The sequence below is a fragment of the Cyprinus carpio genome, chromosome A12 (assembly GCF_018340385.1).
Source record: "Cyprinus carpio isolate SPL01 chromosome A12, ASM1834038v1, whole genome shotgun sequence".
Lineage (NCBI taxonomy): Eukaryota > Metazoa > Chordata > Actinopteri > Cypriniformes > Cyprinidae > Cyprinus > Cyprinus carpio.
The window spans coordinates 4921898-4943760 of NC_056583.1; the positions used below are offsets into that span (position 1 = coordinate 4921898).

General features: G+C 34.7%; 1 protein-coding gene across 1 annotated transcript; it reads right to left on the bottom strand.

The window, feature by feature from the left end:
- Positions 1-5244: 5244 nt before the first annotated feature.
- Positions 5245-21798, bottom strand: LOC109076380 (inositol polyphosphate multikinase-like). Its single transcript, XM_042768271.1, has 6 exons — positions 20986-21798; positions 19062-19147; positions 17157-17253; positions 16891-17063; positions 8901-8909; positions 5245-7089 (listed from the first exon to the last, which is right to left on the bottom strand). Exons 1-6 carry the CDS (start codon positions 21140-21142, stop codon positions 6520-6522), a joined length of 1092 nt encoding a protein of 363 aa, XP_042624205.1. The 5' UTR covers positions 21143-21798; the 3' UTR covers positions 5245-6519.
- Between the last annotated feature and the right edge of the window lie 65 nt (positions 21799-21863).

The following is a 21863-nucleotide window of genomic DNA, read 5'->3' on the forward strand; positions in this document are numbered from 1 at the left end:
CTTTAATAAAACTAGGTAATTTAGATTGTACAATTTTTAGGTAACCATTTTTTTCCAAGTGTGTACACGAAAAACATGACTCAAGCATGCTGTCCAAACTGTAGGAACACAAATCATGACCACTGGTATAGACTTATAGTCAATGAAAGAGAACCGCAACAACAATAGGTAGTTAAAAACAAACAAACCAAAAGTTTTGTGAGGATGTTTGCGTGGTGACATGACGTTTGGCAAGTCTGTTGTTTCTGCTGCAATGCTCCAACACAAAATATGTATCCTCTGCATTACTCAGAGTTTTAGTCATTGCGGTGGCTCTGAACCAAACAGCCTACTTAATTATCCCTCAAATTTCTCTTGGGAAATTCCATTAATATAGGCTTAATAAAAATGTCCTCAATGATTATTGTGTAAAAATGCATAGTGACTTTGAACACAAGTAAAGTTTGGACATAATCAACTTATCTTGAGGGAATACTTTTCCTTTATCTTCTGGGAAAGTTGGCAGTGAAAAATTCAGGAAGCGTCTGTTTTATTTACTAAACATAGTAGACAACATCTCTGAAGCCTGCGAGGCTTTTTCTGATAACCACCAGGGAAGCAGTGTGCTTACTGCCTTGAAGGCCATCTTAATACTCTGAACGTGCAAGCCTGCATTATTTATGGCTCTGTTAAGACTGCTAGTCGCAACAGAAATACAAGTGCAAGTGAACATTCAGCTGCTCAGTTTACAACAACTTTTATACTAGCACTGCCCAGGGGAAAGAAAATACCCAAATGAGATCGAACATTTCACTGGAGACTTTTGATGAAGTCTTCTACTTTTCCTTTCTGAATCCACATAAATATCAGGACTTATGTTTAGGAGAAACATCTGAGACCAAGATGACAAATAAATAAAACAAATGAGAACTCAATAATGTCTCTTGAGCACTGAAAGCGTAAGTTCTGAACAATAAATAAAATAATAATAAAAAAAAAATATATATATATATATAAAAAAATAGTGGTTTGCATTGATGAATAATTTATAAAAGGAGTATAATTGTGCATCTTTTTCTACTCTTAGAGTCAGAGAGCATGAGATATTTTTGAGAAATGACAGTCACTCCATATTCAAGTGCGGTCTGAATAGCCTGCACACCTTCCCTTGCGATATACTGGAGAGAGATGCGCCAGACGGGCTCCACAGTTTTGGATCCCAAAATTCAATCACCCAGAATCATTACATCTGAGCTGTCAGTTTACTGGCTGCCGTATTTGTAAGACGTCACTCTTTTGGCCCCAGGGGCACAGTGAGTAAATTATGAAGCTCGGTTATTAAGAGAGGTTCCAACAGCCCCCTCCGAGTTCCCATTCCTCATACCTCATGCACGCCTGGACAGGACCCCACGGAAGGATGAATTCTCTTAATTGCTCATTATGTTTTCCAAGAGACAAATCTACTTCTGAAATATTCATTCTTTTGGTGAATCTAAGGCTACATTTACTTGCGACACTGTTCATTATGACTGTATACAGCTTTTGGATGACTCAAAATATATTGTGTTTATTCATGTTGTGAAGGTTTTTGGCTCCCCCAAGAGGACATTGTGATATTCAAGATCGTTACAGTCCTGGTTTTGCTTTGAGATAGAGAGCTCTGCTTTTTACTCCAGATAAATATTTCCCAGGGTAGATTTATTTTGGAAAGTCAATTTCTGTACAAAAGGTCTTTGCTACAAAAAAGCTGCCAAATATTTCAACTGTTAACTCCCAGGAAAAAAATAAATAAAAGTTATGCTTATAGCTGGGCATTTAAAAGAAAAATAAACCTTAAAATAATATCTAAAGTTAAAAAGGCTATCTTCATCAAATTAAAATGTATGAAATGCTATTTATTGGATTTTTAGAAACATTTAATCAGTAAAACATTTTAAACCTAAAACAGCACAAAGAATATCAATAAAAAATATCTAACCATTGCTTTGGTCAACATGCAAGATATTGTAATTACTCGACTGTAAAATAAAATTCAACATTCAAAACACATGCAACTTGTTGACTCCTGTCTGGATGTACTGGATGACAAGTGACAAAAAAGAAATGAATTAAAAATCTGTTGATTTGAGTAAGATTTAAAAAGAAAAATACTATTAATAATATATTTATACTTAAGGAATACAGAATGACACCAAAAAGTACATTTTTACAAATAAGTTATATATATATATAACATTAAGTTATCATATAAGTATGTATGTGTGTGTGTGTGTGTGTGTCTGTGTGTGTGTATTTATATATACACACACACATACACACACATAATTTATAATATATATATATATATATATATATATATATATATATATATATATATATATATATATATATACACACACACACACACCTACATACAGTCGTGTGAAAAATTGTTGGCCCCCTTCCTGATTTCCTGATTTTGTGTCCCTTACAAACCATGTAATTGCATAGCAGTGTTATTACTATATATTATATATAGTTTATTAATATTTAGAATTTTTTTTTTTTTTTTTTCTCTTGTAATTGCCATTTTATTAGTTTTTTGTCTATGGCCTATAGTTTTTATTTATATTTCAGTATTAATTTGAGATATTTACATCAAACTATTCCTATAATGCATTACCATTCCAGATAATGAAATACAAATACATCTCACTTAAATTTTGCATTAACAAAGGTTATTGTTCATATCCCAAAATATGTTGTGAACAAAACAGGAAATGATATTAGGCTCAAAAAATGCTAGGTGGAACTCAGAGTACAGTAAGCTAGTTCAGTGCAAATGGGCTACACAGTACAGTAGAAGGCTTTCAAAGACATAATATGACATGACGTGTCAAAAGACATCTCGATCCCTGTGCGATAACATTCAACTTCACATCAGTCACTCATGAATATTTAAATGACACTCACGTCCCCCTGGCCACGTGCAGGCGAGGAGAGACAAGCGGTTCAGCACTGGTCTGTTATACATGTGACATTAAACACCCCATCACGAATCTGTGTGTGTGCATTCATCACATCACCTACACCCACCCAGATCAATCTGATGCTTGCAGCATATGGTAGATACAGCATGAGTTCTAGACCAGTTCACCGCTTTCAGTCACCCTCTCCATAAAGTTGAGCTCATTACTGATTATGATAGTCAGCCTTTAAGACCAAGACATTACAATGGTCTAATTGAACAGTGATTCTATTTGAATAACAAATTAAATTTGCCTTGCCAAACACCACTAACTAATAATGAGTGAATGGGTGCCGTCAGAATGAGAGTCCAAACAGCTGATACAAACATCATAATTATCCAAAAGTAATCCACACCGGTCCATTCCATCAATTAACATCTCATGAAGTGAAAAGCTGTGTGTTTGTAAGAAACAAATCCATCAAGTTCAAAACAAAAATACAAGCCTGCTATTGAGCTTTCTCTAGTAAAAAAGAAAAAAAAAAAAAAAGAAAAAAAAAGTTGTCTAATTCAGGAGAGAAATATGCACAGATCAAACAATGTTTACAAGAGAAAACAGTTCTAAATTAATATTTTGGTGGATTTTGATGTGAGATGGCAACGTGATCTCTTTTTCACTGAAGGAAGCGTTATTATGGATTATAGACAGGTATTTTACCCAAAAGCAATGGTTTAAAGTTAAAACGCCCAGCTGGATTTGTTTCTTACAAACATGCAGCTTTTCGCTTCACAAGACATTAACTGAGGGAGTGGATTAAAGAAGATGTTGAAACAAACTCTACATCTCGGATGGCCTGAGGGTGAGTAAATCTTCAATTCTGGTTGAACTATTCCTTCAAGAGGCTGAAAATCAACCTACGACTATGTGTGACTTATGAATTTCCCAAGTTTACATGCATAAACCATCCCATAAAATAAGCACAAGCAACAAAACCTGGTATTAAATGTAGATTTTATTAATGAAAATTTGCCAAATATACACCCAATATCATCAAAGTAAATATCAAGTTCATTTATCTATATTCAAAAGTGTTAAATTGTTTAGAGAATAATTAGGTCAGGGTTGAACAGACATTATATCTCCAAATACTACACACGATACAGGTCAGTAAGCATCAGATTTGCTTCAACCAGAGTGTTCATTGATCGCTTTTGAGTTTGTTCACTTTTCCATGACGAATGCCCATTACAACAACTTTAGTTTATTGAATTTTCATGAAAAATCACTATAAAAACAGTTCGGGGCTATGATTCTACCCAGGAAACCATGGCTGACATTTAGAATTCATTATTAATTTAGAAACCGTTGGAATGTGATAACATTTGAGTTGTAGTTTTTATTTGCAGAATTCTGTCTTTTTGTGTTAATCTCTAAGTTTAGCTTGATACAAAGTTCAAGTCAGGTTTTCAGAAATGGACGTATATTGAGACATCACTGCTAACCCAGGCCTGTTATATTTTAGCACATTGAACAGCAAGCATAGGACACCAAAGAGATAACCTCATATCTTCCAGAAAATGAATGCCATGGAAATATTCCTGCCGTTCCAACGAGCATAAGATCTAGCCAGTGTACAAATGTTAATGTGAGTGTTCAGACTTCATTTGTCCATTTGGGATTCAACAGTTTCATGCCCTTAAATAAGATTGATAAATTTATTCCACAGGGAAATATCCAGTCTCAAAGGCTCACTAAAGTGCTTTCAGCACCACACATACAGCAGTAACCAATATATATAAGCACCACACATACAGCAATATATATATATATATATATTATATTATATATATATATATATATATATATATATATATATTAATACAGCAGTAACCTATATATATGTATAACAATCAGAAAAAGAAATGACAGATCATTTTTAGTTATTAACAAAAAGCATAAATGTACACATAGTATTTTCACTTATACTTTCAGTGCATAAATAAGATAAAATGATTAATGGACACAAATTATTGAGTTATGCATGTACGACTATATAACAACGTGTCTTTGTCCAGATAACCATAAAGGTAGATTGTAAACATGACATCAGTTCATTTATTTGTGAACAAAAGCATATGATAATGGAGGGCACTATAGTATTCCAGAGCTTGAGTAGACCACTTCAGTTCTTGAGGTCTACTGAAAACCTTTATTACACCAGGAGCTGCAAAAAGACTGTTTTTTTGTTGTTGTTTTTTTTTTGATAGGCACAAAGGCAATTTCTAACTTTGCCCAAAGACATATTTCCACAGAGCTATGCTATTTATGCACTTTTTGTCTTTATTGGTCCAAACAGTCCCTATGTTGTGCCACTTTAAAGGTGCATGTGAACAAGAATATGGAATTGTTTTTTCGTACACTTGCCGCATTATACTAGCTGTGGTCTTTTGACATCAATCATAACCAAGCAAATAAAACATAACACAAAACAATGACATTTTCGGAGCATAAAAATAAATAAATAAAAATAAAATAAAATTTTAGTTTTATTGTTGTTTTGAAATTCTCTAATATTTGCAAGTTTTTTAATGACGGTGGGAACCCTGAATAGGCCTTGGTTAAAAAAAGAAGAAAAAGGAAAAAAAGGTAGTCTCTGCTGCTAATAAACATAATATATAAACAATAAAAGCACAAGTTACACAAGTTAAATGGTTACTGATAAATCACATATGCTAAAATAATAATAAGAAAAAAAATAAGAACAACAAAATAAAAATAAAAATCAATTTCTGAGATTAAAATATTTGTTTACAATTTTGAGGGTATTCTTATTTGTCCTCTCATATTGAGTCACATTAAATGTCTTTTTCAGGAGTTCCTATCATGTCCTATGCAATCACTAATACCTGGACACCCAAGTGAATTGGTTAGTGGTCAGAAGAAGACTGTATTACTAAAATAACAATTCCAGTTCACTTCACTGATGGAAACTTTGGCATTTGATGTAGACACACCGAAGGGGCTGTACAATGAAAAAAATAAATGATCTCAACTTCATTACTTTCATTGTTGTTTCAGTCATATTGCATCAGTAATCACAGAACATGAACACACAAAGGTTTAATTCTTTTCAAATCACATAAAAAAAATAATAATAATAATTTGAGATAAAATTCACAATTCAACAGGTCTGAAACAGGCAGGGTCATACTGGCAGCATATGCGAAAGAAACATCAAATATATTTTCCTATATCTTCACTCATCAAATTCCTATTTTTAATAACACTGATTTAAAAAAAAAAATCCTGCAATGGCTCTGGAAACAGGAACTAATATCTGAGGCATAATATGATGAGAGTGTTTCTTCTTTTGTCTGGAAAATTATACAAGCACTATAGATTCATTTACCTGAGTAAGATATCATAACAAATTATACAAAGCTTTTAAAAGACTAAAGCACATACATTAGACGAAGGATTACAAACATGTTACTCCACTGATGGTGTAGGTAGTGCAGATTAGAGAAAGCCAGGTAGGCGGACATGAAAGTGGCTACAAAATTCATACCTTCAACAACATTGAACTGTTCCATCACTCCTCCAGAATCTGATGCAGGACCTTGAGTAGGTTCTTCAGGCCATAGATGTAACCCTGGTCGGGAACGTCACTAGAGAAGACATGTGCAAAGTCAATCATCTTTACCTCCACGTCATGGACCGTTTCCTGTCCCGCTTGACTCTTGCTCTCCTTCCTGTCCTCTTCCAGTCTTGCCAAGCCGCGGTTGCCGTTGGGCTGCTGTGAGGAGCTCCTAACGCTGTTGTCCTGTTTGGCTTGGTAGTGGCTCTGGGCGCAGCTTTTCTTGTGCAGGGAGTACATCGTTGAGAGGCTCTGATTGATGTTGTTGTTCTGCTCACAGGCCTCGAGTGCGATCTGGCTATCCCGTAGGCTCTGAGAGACAAGACCGGGCACACAGATCAGGTTGTGGGAGAAGAGAATAGGGGTTGAGTAGAAGTTGAACCGACTCTGGCCCTCAAACCACTGAAGGATCTTCTGGACTTTGAGAATGCTGGCAGTGATGGCGTCTTTGCGAAGAATGTCGCCGTTGTAGAAGAACTTGGATAAACCTGCAGTACAATGAGGATGTTGCTCGTCACTGGAATAAGATCAGTCAGGAAACAACCACAGAAGATGTCGAATGCTTTATACTGTGACAGTTAAATCTGAAACTATTTCAATCTTATATGCAGGCCATCTGTCTGGCCCAGTTGACATACCAATGAAAATATGCCTTTACACAAATAAGCAATGGACAAAATGTGAATCGGATAAAAATAAAATAAAATAAATAAATAAAAACCCTGTTCAAATTCAATTTCTTTGCATCATCACACTTATGTGTTCACGTCTTCATGTGACATCACAACTTTTAGCAAAAATGTATACAAATTAATACTACTGCTTTATTACTATGCACTGTTATACTGGTACATATACATATAAAAATACACATATAAACATATATAAATGCACAACCAGTAAAAGGTTTGGAATAACTGTGATTATTTTTTTTATGTTATTGAAAGGAATCTCTTTTGCTTACCAAAGCTGGATTTATTTGATTCACCTTACATTCAAAAACAGCAATATTGCGAAAAATTGTTGTAATTAAAAACAACTGTTTTCTATTGGATTATAAAAATGCTATTTATTCCTACGATGCAAAGCTGAATTTTCAGCATCATTACTCCAGTCTTTAATGTTGCATGGCAATTATTGATGATCAGTTATTAGTAATGGTTACTATCAATGTTTGCTGCTTAATAATTTTGTGGAAAAAAAGTCAAACTTTTTTTTCAGAATTCCTTGATAAATATAAACAGCTAAAGAACAGCATTTATTTGAAATATATATATAAACATATTAAATGTCTTTTGTTGTTGCTTTTGATCAATTTAATGCATCCTTGCTCAATAAAAGTATTATTATTATTATTATTACCTTAAATTCTACTTAACCCAAAAATTCAGAAAAAAAAAACAAAACATGAAAACATTTTTTTTTTTTTAAAGAGAGAAAACTATTTTCAACATCGAAAATTATTTTCAACTAAACAACAACTATTTTCAGCACTGAAAATTAAAAGAAATGTTTATTGAGTAATGGCTGCTGAAAATATCAGCTTTCCATCAAAGAATAAATTACATTTTAAAATATATTCAAAGAAAAAAAAATTAAATTCTAATTACAATATTACTTTTTACTGTATTTTTGTAGATTAAATAAGTGCAGCCTTGGTGAGTAAAAGAGATGTGAAAAATTTATAATTCAAAACATTTTACCATATAATTATTCCTTGTGTTCATGCCTCTTTTTTTTAACTAGATTATTATTTTTTTTTTTTTTTTTGTTTTTTTTTTTATTTTTTTTATGTTGTTTTTTTTTTTTTTTTCTAAGCAACTTATATTGCACTAGACCATTAAATTTTATTATGCACAATGCATTTCCTGAAAACATCCTTTACTGTTTGAGCCACAGAAATACTGCCTTACTTTCTTTATTTCACTTCTTCTATTAAACATTTTAATCTCCTGGGTAACAATGGCTAATACTAGCTGCCTGTGACTAACAATAACAAGTTGGTTCACAAAGAAAATGTCTAGTTATTAAAAAAAGAGAACAACTTTGATATGTACCAACCCAGTTGCATTTTATAAGACAAAATTTAAATCCAGGAAAGAACAATGTGCTTGTCAAGACATTTCAAGGGGTCTTTAAGAGTAAATTAAGCTTGTTTTCCTTATTTTAGATAAACGCACCAGAAACAATGTAGTAATCTTTTTGGTGTTTTGTGTTATGGTGTTATTGTGTTGGTGGTTTGGTGCTTTGGTCGTTTTTTCGTTCTTTGATTGTTTGATTGACTGTAGTTCTCTTGAATTATTCTGTTATTATGGTCATAGGTTTTATAGGTGTACTTTATACACCTAAAAGACAGCAAGAAACATTTTAAACTAGAGTTGAATATGAATAGTCTCTCCAGAGGTCTGGCTCTCCCTCTAGAGGACATGTGAGGTCACTACAGTATCTCCTGTGATTGAATTAACTCCAGTAAGGAAATTAAATTCAAGTTGAACTTCTGGAAAGGATGACGAGGGAGCCAATGTAATATCGTACTGTGTAATTTGGGTTTATTTTGAGAGGGGCATTAAGTTCCTTTCTATATCATCCAAATCAATGGCACAATTATGAGTAATGGTTCTGTTTGCTGTAGATGGGCTCTTTTCGTCCATCTGTTTTTCCGTACGGGCTGGCAGAGAGCTAAACCCCTGGGACGGCCTGAGACTGAGAATTTACATACCGTCTGCTCCCCATCAATATTTCACCAAGGAACTGGACCTCGCTGCGCTTTCTATGTGCAATTTTAGACAACTCCTATCCTGAAGACTTCAAATTTCTTTTCTTTTTTTTTTTTTTAACATAGTAAAAGGTCAACCAATCATTTTCCGTAAACTATTGGACTGTGCTTCTTTTACTTGAGCTGCCCTTTGAGCCAGGAGCAGTACAACAAACAAGACAAACATCCTGAAATAAATAAGGAAATAAAGAAATTGGACTCTAAGCTGCATCAAGTTCAATCAATGGGAAATACACAAAGGATTGACATTTCAAATAATATAAGAACAGATGTATTGTATTAAACATGCATTATTGAAAACATGTATTAATGCACTACCCCAAAAGCTTCAATCAATCAATCAATCAATCAATCAATCCTGTTTATTTCTGTCCGTACAAACAACCTTTCAAATAAATAAATAAATAAATAAATGACCATCATTTCCAAAAAGGTGTAGGCAGAAGCCTTGCTTATTATGCCTACCCTTTATACATATTTTACAGAAGAACATCACTTTTTCACTAGATTTGATAATACAAGATAAGCAAAGCTTCTTATTTTGAACATTATGTAGTTTTTTTTATATCCATAAACAAAATGATTTAATATTTAATCAAATATTTAAAATGTGTGGTATGTATGTATGTATGTATGTATGTATGTATACATACACATACACACACACACACACACACTACCATTCAATTTTTTTTTTAAAGAAGTCTATTATGCTTATTAAGGATGCATTTATTTTATCAAAAAAAAAAAAAAAAAAAAAAAAGTAATCTTGCAAAATGTTATTACAATATAAAATATTGGTTTCTATTTTAAAATCCTTTAAAATATCATTTATTTCTGTGATGCAAAGCTGATTTTCCATCAGCCATTACTCCAGTATAAAGTGTCGCACGATCCTTCAGAAATCATTCTAATATACTGATTTATCATTAGAATTATAAATGTTAATGTAAACAGTTGTGCTGCCAATTTTTTTTTTTTTGGGGGGGAAACTTTTTTTTAGGATTCTTTGAGAAATAAAAAGTTAAGAAGAACAGCATCTATTCAAAATCTAAATATTTTCTAACAATATAAATCTTTGCTATCACTTCTTTTTAATTTAACACATCCTTGCTGAATAAAAGTTTTAATTTCTTTCAAAAAAATGTACTGACCACAAACTTTTGAACAGTACTGTATATTGTTAGAAAAGATTTCTATTTGAAATAAATGCTCTTCTTTTGAACTTTTTATTTATCAAAAAATCCTCAAAAAAGTATCACAGTTTCCAAAAAAATATTGAGCAGCACAACAGTTTCTAGCACTGATATTTTGAACTTTTTATTTTTTTAATAATATTGAAAAAAACACCATTGTTTAAAAAAAATATGAAAATCTCAATGGAATCCATGGTGAATTAGTCTTCTGGGTTTTGATGTCATCCCTGCAGCACACTATTAACACAAGCTCCACACAGCTACAATTTATCTCTCTCTCTTTCTAATAACTACATTAGAGTGCATTATCAGTGGCTCAAGCCTCTATATAGCTCTAAAATGACATTATGGAATTAGAAACGGAGGTTTGAGATGAGATGCATGAGAAATTAGTCCTAAGGGCATTTTAAGGACAAAAACCTGACAAATGTCTTGAAATACATAATCTGGAGGAAATAATTTTTTTTTTTAAATCCTCTTAAGGTGTGGTAACTATAGTAAAAGCAAAATAATTTGACTCCGGTCCATTGAATTATTAGAAAATAATGCACATTATTTGTGCATTACACATTATTTTATTCAAGGAGCGATGCACTGACACATCTTACCTCACTCTTGCATGCAATACGATAAGGAAGGTTTTACATTAGATATTTAAATCCATGTACAAACAAAGAAAGGCAATTCATGTAAAGCCTGTTCGCAGACGACTTGCACATTTCCTCTGAGATAATAAAGAACGACATGGCTCTGCAAAAGTGATGGGTGTTGAGTAAACCTCATCCATCATGAGCTGATGATAAAGAGTTTAGAGGTCTCCACCCATGATTCTCAAGAGAGAAGCAAAAACCCTGAGGATGCTGGGAGAGGCCACAGCGTGATAAGCTCATCCTGTCCGATGGCACAGATATACAAATATATCCTTCTCTCTCTCTCTTGCTCCCACACACACACACACAAACTGCCATTCCTATCATTATAGGGATATTCCATAGGCATAATGGTTTTTATACTGTACAAACTGTATTTTTTGGTAACACTTTAAGATTAGGGAACACATTCACTATTAACTAAGCATTTTCCCTCAATAAAATCTTGTTTTGCAGCTAATTAATAGTTAGTAAGGTATTTGTTATGTTTAGGTATGGGGTTGGATTAAGGAATCTAAACTAAGGCATTAAAATATGTGCTTTACAGATACTAATAAATGGCCAATATGCTAGTAATATGCAACTAGTTAATAGTGAGAATTGTACCTTAAAATAAAGGGCCCTATCATACACCCGGCGTAAGTGTTTTTGCTAGTTTCAGTCCTACGCAGTTCTCATTTTCCCGTCCTGAGCCGCGTTTTTTTAAATAGCAAATGCATTTGCGCCCATTGTGCGCTCAGGGGCATGCTGGTGTGAAAACGAGGTGTGTTCAGGCGCATTGTTGGTGCATAGCTATTTTGAGGAACTGAAAATAGACTGCGCCATAGACCAACTCAAACCTGGTCTAAAGTCTGGCGCAATGTTTTTTCTTTGTTATTTAAAGAGCGTGTTAGTATAGGCGGGTCCACAGCGAGTGTACACGATGCTTATTACACACACAGGGATGCACAGCAGCACACAAACATGCCAAATATTAAAAATTAAAGAATTACAATGTAAAATAATATTATTGTGCAGGCTACATAAAAATGACTACATGTCATAATGGATAGTCATCGCATGTATCAGAATTAGGCTACCTATTTGCTTGTGCTCGAGCAGCTCCGTTTCATCTCGGAGACGCCTTCTGTCTTTGCACTTGCAAATTCAGCCATGTAAATAGCAAATCCGTCATGGCACGAGCGCAACTTGCTCTTAAAGGGAATTGGAGATGAGATCACAGGAATAAATTACATTTTAAAATATATTAAAATAGACTATTATTACATGATAATCAGCATACATAATAATTAGTAGATAATTATTAAAAGCCACTTTATTTTAGCAATCTGGTGTTTTTCTTCTTATTTTGAACGAGGGTTTTCTGTTACAGTGTTTTCAGAGAACTGGTAAACCCGGACATATTCTCCAGACCTGTGTGGCAACATTTCTTCTCTGTTATAGTTAATATGATTTGGTTACCTGCTTCTTCTCTTTTACAGTGAACAGATATTTTTCTCTCATCCGTTCAGTTTTAGAATGTGCAGCAGAGGAGGATGGAATGTCTTTGGAGACCACAGATGGAATTATTAAAACTACTCGCACTGCATAGACGATGATTTGGTGATTAAATCTTTTTGGAGTTGTTATGGTCCCTTTTGGACCTGCGGGCCCTTAGAATGGATGCTCCTTTCATGTCATTTGTCCATCGCTGTTGTCATACTATATGTAATGACACAATAAACAGGAAGAGCTGTTATTATCTAAGTCAATCCCCAAAAGTCTGTTAAGCTTTGAGAAATTACAGATAACTCTGGAATTTTGTCATATTTCCAAGAATTATTCACATATACGTGTTGCCAAGAAAACATATTACTAAACAAACAAGTCAGATCGGTAGTGTAAATGAACACGATGTGTTACACAAGACAGCCGGTGCAGAGACCTCGTTCAGATCCACACCGAGCATTTACAGAACATGGATACCAAACACATACAGTAGGGCCCTATGATTTCTGCGATGTGGAAAACGCAGATGGAATCACGGAATCCAATCATAAAAACAGAATTCACAGTTTAAATGCGGAATGTCACTGAATTTGTCACATTTTAAATTAATTAATAAAAAGTAGGTCATTACATTTAAATCGCAATATGGACTAGTATCTGTAACTATTAAGCCGCAAAAGTCGATTTAAATATGAATCCTGCATGTTCCACGTGTCTCTGTTAATGAATGGAACAGACGCTATTTTGGTTTATTTCATAGGGCCCTAATACAGATACAAGCACATGTGCATGACTCTGTGTGCTCATTAATAAAATAACTGACCAATAACATCTTCACGAGCATTCATACACATATACTACCGCTCCAAAGTTTCAACATTGATCATAAGAAATGTTGCTTGAGCAAATCAGCTTATTACAAAGATTTATGAAGGATCATGTGACACATAAGACTGGAGTAATAATGCTGAAAATACAGCTTTTCGTCACAGGAATAAATTACTAGTGGTTAAACGCATCATAGTTACATTACATTTAGTCATTTAGCAGACGCATTTATCCAAAGTGACTTACAAATGAGGACAATGGAAGCAATCAAAATCAACAAAAGAGCAATGATATACAAGTGCTATAACAAGTCTCAGTTAGCTTAAACACAGTACATGTAGCAAAGGCTTTTAAATAATATAATAAATAAACGCACACATAGAAGAACGTTTCAGATGCACAAACAAAAAACTGATTCCCCTTTCTCATCTCACTGCTTTTGAACAGACACTTTCAAACAAAACTGTCAAAATAGCCGTCTCTGCAAGTATTCTCATAAACACAGTCGGTTATGTCTCAAATGAACATAAACAGAGAAAGAAATCGGATGTCTATCATTATACTGGATCCGTGTGTTCAGTCTTAAAGTGACAGCAGCCTTTAAATACCTGCTGCTGTCTGTGTCCTTAACGTTAATCAATGTACCTGAAAAATACATTTATAGTGGGTGCACACCAAAAGTGAAGCGAATTTTCACATCGCGTTACTCGCTCTAGATTACTCACGGGATGTTTTTCGTGTTACTCGCACAAATAAAAACAATCGTGTGTGCTCTACTCCATAATCTGCTAAAAACAGAGGTGTCAATAAGCTCTTCACTGATTGGCTTGTGTGACAATGCGTCATGTGAATTTCCCGCTTAAGCTTACATTTTCCAACTTGCGCGGATTACATGATTGAGGCAAATTTTGCGCATCTGTGTCAATCACATCACCGAATTTGCATCTTGCGCTTCGTCTGTCACGAATATGCGTTTATTCATGTCTTTGCATTGACTTTGTATGTTCTGTACTCAAGCAAATTATTAAATTCACTTTTGCTGTGCACACACCACTAGACCTTACTGTATTTGTAACTTTGCTCTGTTGTATTTATCTATGCCTGTAATTTGTGTATTTGTTCACTTGCCTTTAATACGGTTTGAACTTTGTAAGGCTAGTAGTTTTTGCTGTGGTATGGAAGTACTTTAAGTAAAAAATGGATAGCAAAGTAAAAAAAAAAAAAAAAAAATTCTCGCTGGTCCGAAAAAGATTTGATCTGTGACTTAAAACATAATATGATCCGAACCGTTTGTTTTGTGATCCTTTGAACCTCTATAAATTACATGTAAAAAAAAAAAATTATATATTAAAATGAAAAAAGGTTATTTTTAAATTGTAATAAAATTGAACAATATTACTGTTTTTACTCTATTTTTGATCAAATAAATGCAGCCTTTGTTAGCATAATAGACTTCTTTCATTAAAAATCATTAATATTGAAAATCTTAATTATTTCAAACTTTTGACTGGTAGTGTGTTTGTGTGTGCATACAGTAAATTTACATTCTCATATGTGGATATGACAGCATCTAACACCTCAAAGCATTCAAAAATAGAACTTTGTTGAACCTTGCTATTTCTGCACAAAAAGAACCCCTTATATCTGCATGACTAGGTATGAATGTACCAAAAGTGTACCGTGATTTTTTAAATAGTATATGAAGAACTGTGTACTGTACTGTAAATGCTCGGGGTTGTGTTTTTTTTTTTTTATAAATTTGTATGTTTGTGAGGTCTGATCCTACATAAATTGCCCTGTAAAGGGACAAATAAAGATATTACAACAACAACTACAACAATGCAAGCAGGGCTGCAACAACTAATCGATAAGAGTAAATAATCAATAAACGGAATAACTAAAATTTAAACAATTCAGACTAGAATTTACATTTTTCTAAAATATTTCATGTTAGACATTACATGCAAATTTTTAATTCTACACGCATTTTTATGAGAGCAGTAACAGCAGATCTCAGATGTTTCTTAAATTTGTGATTACGGTTTTTAAGCCTGGATTCCATTTTGTGGTCGATTATAACTGTTTAAACAACATTACTATAGCTTAACTACAGTGGTCGAGATGATCAAAGTTCACCAGCCTACAGAGGATTTCTTCAACCACTATTGCAGTAAATGCTGAGTCCAGTTTTTTTTTTAAACTAGGATTCTTCACAAGTGTTCTTGCATGCTCCGTTTGATTATACAAACCAAATTTCCCTCCTAAGCTATCCAAACATGTCACTCCAGCAGTGTTGACGGCACTGCTGCTATTGCATGCTGTGTCCAGAGCTCAGTAAATCTGAGACTCTAGTGCACACAGCACTGTGGCTCTACCACTGAGCTTTACCCTCTTCTGTCTGCTCTAAAGCTGCTGATCGTTAATTAAAACCTCTTAAAACACAAGGCTCTGGCACCAGCTGTACCCAAGCTCATCATTAGATGAAATGGCAGGACCTCTGGAAGAGCAAAGCCACATTCAGGATTGAAAGATCAAAAAATATTTTAAATATATGTGTCTTGAGTTAAGTGGAAGGCAATTATAAGTAATAAGTACTATGCCTCTTTCTCTTTGGATAAGAGCATCTGCGAAAAGACAAGGGCTACCTGTTTGAGGACAGCAGTGTTTGGGTTGTATACAGGAAGTAGTGATGATTCAAAAGAGCCGGTAGAGAGTAGAACAACCACCTCTGAACGTGTTAGGTGAGTCTGTGACTCTGTGTGTCTGCTGCATACAAAGACATTCTGACACCTCAAGCCTAGTGCTTCTGCTTCACATTACACAGCATACACGACCCCCACACAATTCACAAGTTTCAGGATGTGAATGTGACATCAGCTATCACTTCAAATGCATTCAAAAATAGACCTACTTTGGACCTTGCTATATCTGCACACTAAAATTAACCTTTTATATCTGCATGGCTAGTTATGAAAGAGTAGGGATGCAACATGACTTTTGCCTAGATTTTTGGCCCGATTTACAGGCTGTACAAGCTGATTGCCAAAAGCTGATGCCAGAACTGCTTCCGTTTACAACAGTGAGCGCAAGCTAGATTAAATTCATTATTAAGTTTTAAATAAGGTTCTTTTTCGTACAAAAACGCATCGATTCGCTACAGGAGGACTTTTTCACTTTGTTAATTTTTGGGTGAACTAACCCTTTAATCGTTAAAAGAGAAAAAGTCAATACCAAGTCAATGCGCATGTGTGACCAGTTACAAAAATCGGTTGGCACGTGTACAGCATGCGCATCCTATTCAGGGGACAAAACTTAAATGTAATGCATCACATTAGCTCTTCAGAAATAATCAATAAAATCTGCATTGATTTTAAAGAAGAAATCATACCCTCATTCCCAAAACCAAGAAGCCGATCTCCTCCATCAGTGGGTATTTCCTGATCTGCTGTTCCCGTTTCTCCTGTGAAGCATAAGGGTCATAGCTCTTCTGGCCGATCTTCACGTCCATGATGCATGGCTTCTGAAACCTGCGTGTCACGTCCTCCAGCTTGAGGTACAGGTCTGTGGAAGAGAGCGAGCAGAGATGCTGACTAAACTCATGCTGTACAGTAAATCCACCAATCTTGTCATGGCTCCATGCACCCATCCGTGTACCTGTGGGAGCATCAGGTGAGGACCATGTGCCATAGTACTTGGGAAGCTGCGCTTGGAGGTCTACAAGACAGGGGTCGCAGTGGTCTTCAGAATACACCTGACATAACAAGATCACACTGTGAAATTTCGGTAGTATTGGACGGGATTTGAATGCATACATCACTTACAAGCCTGTAAATATGTACTCAAATTAGCGAAACTGCTAAATTTTGCAGACAAAAAAAAATTAATAAAAAAAAAAGTACTGATCCATAAAGCACAGCTCACACAGAATCACTTTCAAACCAAGCAGCTTTCTGTTGCCCAATGAGGTGAATTTTCGTGACCAACTTGAACACAAACAAAATCTGCGCAGGGAACTAATAACTAAAAAGCCTGTAATATATTTAATACACCAACAGCATTCAGAAAATATATATTTATCTAATTTTAAAAGAGTCTTTGAATACCTATTACACATTCAATTCCAAAAACCTTGCAAACTTTGGCAAATCCTGAGGAAGAGCACATTGTATTCTCTATAAAAACACTCAAACTATGCTGCGCTATATCAACTTTGTTTTTTTCCGTGGGTATTGCAAGACAAATTGGTGAATTTTTGTTGCCTGGTCTTTATTTGATAATATATGATTTCCAGTGCACACAAACTTGATTAATGAGTGCACTATTGTTGTTTTTTATTCATTTTTATTTTCATGTGTTTATATTTTCAATTTCTTTATTTTTATAAAATGCAGGATTGCAGAATCAAAAAGTTCCTATTTAAAGTATAAAGCCATTTATTTTAAAGATGTTTTTATTATTATTAATTTGTTTATAAATTATTTATATCTAATTAGTTAAGTAAATAATATGTAAAATAAATAAAAATATAACCGCAGCAAATTATTATGCTTGGTTTCAAATGGTGTCATATCATGCAGCAGCTTTATATAAGCCCCCTGCTCTGTAAGACATCAGCACTGGTCATCAAAAAGCCTATACGGGTAAACCCTTGTTTTAGTGCAGTGTTTGACTGACAGGTGAGGAGGTGGCCCTTCACTGTTGTCCAGGACATTAGTGTTTGCACTACAAATACTACACGTTCACTTGTGTGTGACTAACTATGTGGTTTCAGCCATTAGATCACAAAACATTTCAAACTCCATCACAGAGCTGATTACACGACCAACACGGATCTTACTAGGCATTAATGGGTTTAAGAGTCTTTTACTTTATCAGAAACCCTAATGGCTCTGCCCCCCCTCCAGACTTCTGATATCACCAAGAACAACAGATGACAAATAAATACACAAAAAGGAAAATTCTGGTTTAAACGAAAATTCTGTCATCATTTACACACCCTCAGGTAGTACTAAACCTGTATGACTTCTGTGGAATATAAAAGATGATATTTTGAGAAATGTTAAGTTTTTTTTTTTTGTATTTTGGTAGCACATTATTAAGTATAAAATACAGTTTTAAAAATCTAGTGTACTTTTTGTTTAAAAAAAAAGAAATAATTCTGATGTAAATGTCTTCTTGTATCCTTTTATTAAGGAAAACACATTATTTGATACGTTTTCATTGGGCCTGTAAAGTTTTCTAATGCACTCATGCACACGTGCTCCCTTAGAAAATAAGTAAGTGTTAAGCCCTGTTCTCAGAGTTTGAGCGATTATTAAAATATTGTTATTGTTATAGATATTGTACCTAGTGCGAACGGGCCTTTACTAATGTAATTCCTGTGGGTGAATTTTCTTGTACGAAATCAATACCCTTCTGGTATCCATGATGCATGCATGATGAAATATAACTTTTATATTTGACAGTACCCCGGGTTATTCGGGTGCAATTAGGTTTATTTTTGATTTTGAAGGACGTGTCACAGTGGTCTTGAGCCCAAAAAATTCCTGTAACGCTCACCATACTGTAAAACTGCATCTCTCTGGGTCCTCTTGGAGGAGGCTGCAGCTGTTTCAGGACCGTACCATCAGGATGTTGCAAGATACCTGTTATTAAAAAAACAACCCAGAATCATTACCATTGACCAAACCATTAAGCACATGCTAACATTTTTGAAATACACATTGATTCACATAGTTGAGTGAATGCTCATATCCATTGAGTTGTTTAAGTGAAGGACTGTGATTAGGCCCTTTTGAAGCTGATATGAGGGGAGATCACAGCAGTGTCTATGACATCACAGGCTGGCCTATATGCTGCTGAGAACTGGGTTGACAGGGCTTAGAGATTACAGTCATAGACTGTGCAGCTCTGGATTTAGGTCAGGCTCCCCCTCTTTAAAAATAGCTATTTTAAAAGCTGTACACATCATTGATAAACAAAAGCAAACACGCCAAGCATGAATTTATGACAACAAACGTGATCAACTAGGGGGAATTTGCAACCACGCACTCTATTTAAATAAAGCCTTTATTTGAATGCATACTATAAAACTCTTTTACCTGAAGCAATTCTTCCAGTGACTCACAGTACATAATGCACTATACATTTACACTTCCCTCTTATTTTCATTACTGTATCATATCTGGATGGTTTACTCTTCAGTTTGTTTGTTATTTTATTATCTTGAATGATTATGCTAATTCAAAAAATAAAAAAATAAAACTGTACACATTTATTATGAGAAAGTGTTTATGGGGATCAAATTAAATAATGGAATAAATAAATAAATGAAAATACAGTAATAAAAATAATTCAGGCCACACTTTATTAGCATTAATTACAACAAACACTAATGTGAACGATGTACAAAAATGTACATTATGTGTCAGTTTTTTTTAAATGTTATGGTAATATGCTTCATTTACATTAAAATACTACAACAATGCAAAATGAATAAATGGAGAGTCCTAAAAACAGACTTTTAAAGACTCTTATGCAAAATAACATTTTGTGTGACCCAAACAAATGTTCTACAGGCTCTTGTGAGGTTCACCCAAAAAGTATGTTGCAGTAATAAAGAACAATTGTGGACACAAATGCAAGTCAAGTCTAGGCTGTGTTTTACCGCATTGGTCAAATTCCGTTTACATTTGCATTACCACTGACTCACTGCACGGGTCATACATGTAGAGCTGTTTATTGCAAGTCATGAGACAAATCCAAATTGAGTCAGCAGCACTATACAGACACAAACGAAACCTATCAGCCCGTTTTTCATTAAATCTGTTGTGGAATAAGGATGATTACTAATCAGAGACCAGGGCATTTTTTAACTACATCTTGTTCTCAGGATGAGTTTCTTATCCCCCATAAATTTCCATCATATTTGAGTTGTCTTGATTTTTATACGTGGTATTTTATTATTATTTATAAAATTGTGCAATTACAGTATTTGTTAGCCAAAACAAATCTGATATTTTAAATTTGACATACATTTTCCGTTTTAATGTATAAAGTAGTAGTTAGATTTTTAATTTCACATCACTTTTAAAATGTTCCTTAATACATTTTTGCTTTCATTAATAATATTGTGCTCCATAATTGTTTAAATTTTACTCAAGAACATATGAAAGATTGTTTAGTTTATAATGTAATAGTATTATTTTTCATTTTACATTATTTTTTAAAGGTACAATATACATTTTTTTTTCTTTTTCATTAATGGTTTTGTTCTATTCATAATTGTTTTACTGTATATTTCTTTTTCTAAAAATCATACGAAAAGTCCCATTGTGACAACTTACCCTTGCATCTTGTTTCTTAGGTAAAAACGGTAATTTATTAAACAGTCGTTTTTGCAGATAAAACTTTAAAGTATTGGGGTAAGAATATTGACAACTAGCCCCGCACACAATTTTAAACGACAGAATCATGTACTGACCCACTTTATCCACGCCATACTTGTGTCCGGCCACCTGATGAGAGAGCGGCACGCAGCCGTTCAGGTGAGCGCCGTGCGCGCCCTCCGGTAAACACGAGCCGTGTGTCGTTACCGGACGCGCGAGCTCCAGCCTCCCCAGCGCCACAGACGAGTCCATAATGATGCTGAGCTGACACTCACACAGACAAGACTTCACTGCAATAGCTCTTTAGTTCTCTCAACTACTGTCCACACACAAATTCACATATTGACCGCACACTCTCGACGCGCCGTCCTGATGTGTGTGACCGATCGCGTGCCATCAGTCCCGGTGCCCACGCGCGCAACCATATAACGAGCTTTTCACCTGGGCCACATCCCACTTCCTGACTTCAGAAATGTTTACACTCCTCCCGCGGTAATTGGTACGAGATGCTAGATACGGAACGAGCGGAGTACACAGATTGACACGATATTCTGGCGGAGTTAGTCATGTCGCACGGGAACTCGCGGCTCTGCGAACGCTTTTGCTGCTTGTTTCCGCCCCGCACACTCAGAGACGCGCTGCGTGTGACGTCACGACGCACAGCGCGCGAGCGGGACAACACAGAATACGTCGAGCTAGTTTTTATTATTCCTCAGTAAACGTCGTCTACACGGGATATCATTTCGGGATTAGGAAAACATTAACAGCAAAAACATGAACTCTAACATTAACGGAGGGTAGTAGGGCCGCTCGCCTTAATTGTAAATACTTCCGGGTAGAAAACAGTGTAATCTTCAGATACGATAAAAGTCTGTTTAAGCAGCTGAACGTTCAGTTACTGTGACTAATGAGAACGCTGATAAAAACTAAGTTACTAAACAAACATCGAGATGGAAAATATTTTACATAATCT

What these genes read in the sequence shown, in the direction of transcription:
- LOC109076380 (XM_042768271.1), bottom strand. Translation starts at nt 21,142, where the DNA reads ATGGACTCGTCTGTGGCGCTGGGGAGGCTGGAGCTCGCGCGTCCGGTA. An exon ending in GTATGGCGTGGATAAAGTGG is followed by an intron (nt 19,148 to 20,985) that starts GTCAGTACATGA and finishes TTTTAATAACAG; the next exon opens with GTATCTTGCAACATCCTGAT. An exon ending in CTCACCTGATGCTCCCACAG is followed by an intron (nt 17,064 to 17,156) that starts GTACACGGATGG and finishes TCTCTTCCACAG; the next exon opens with ACCTGTACCTCAAGCTGGAG.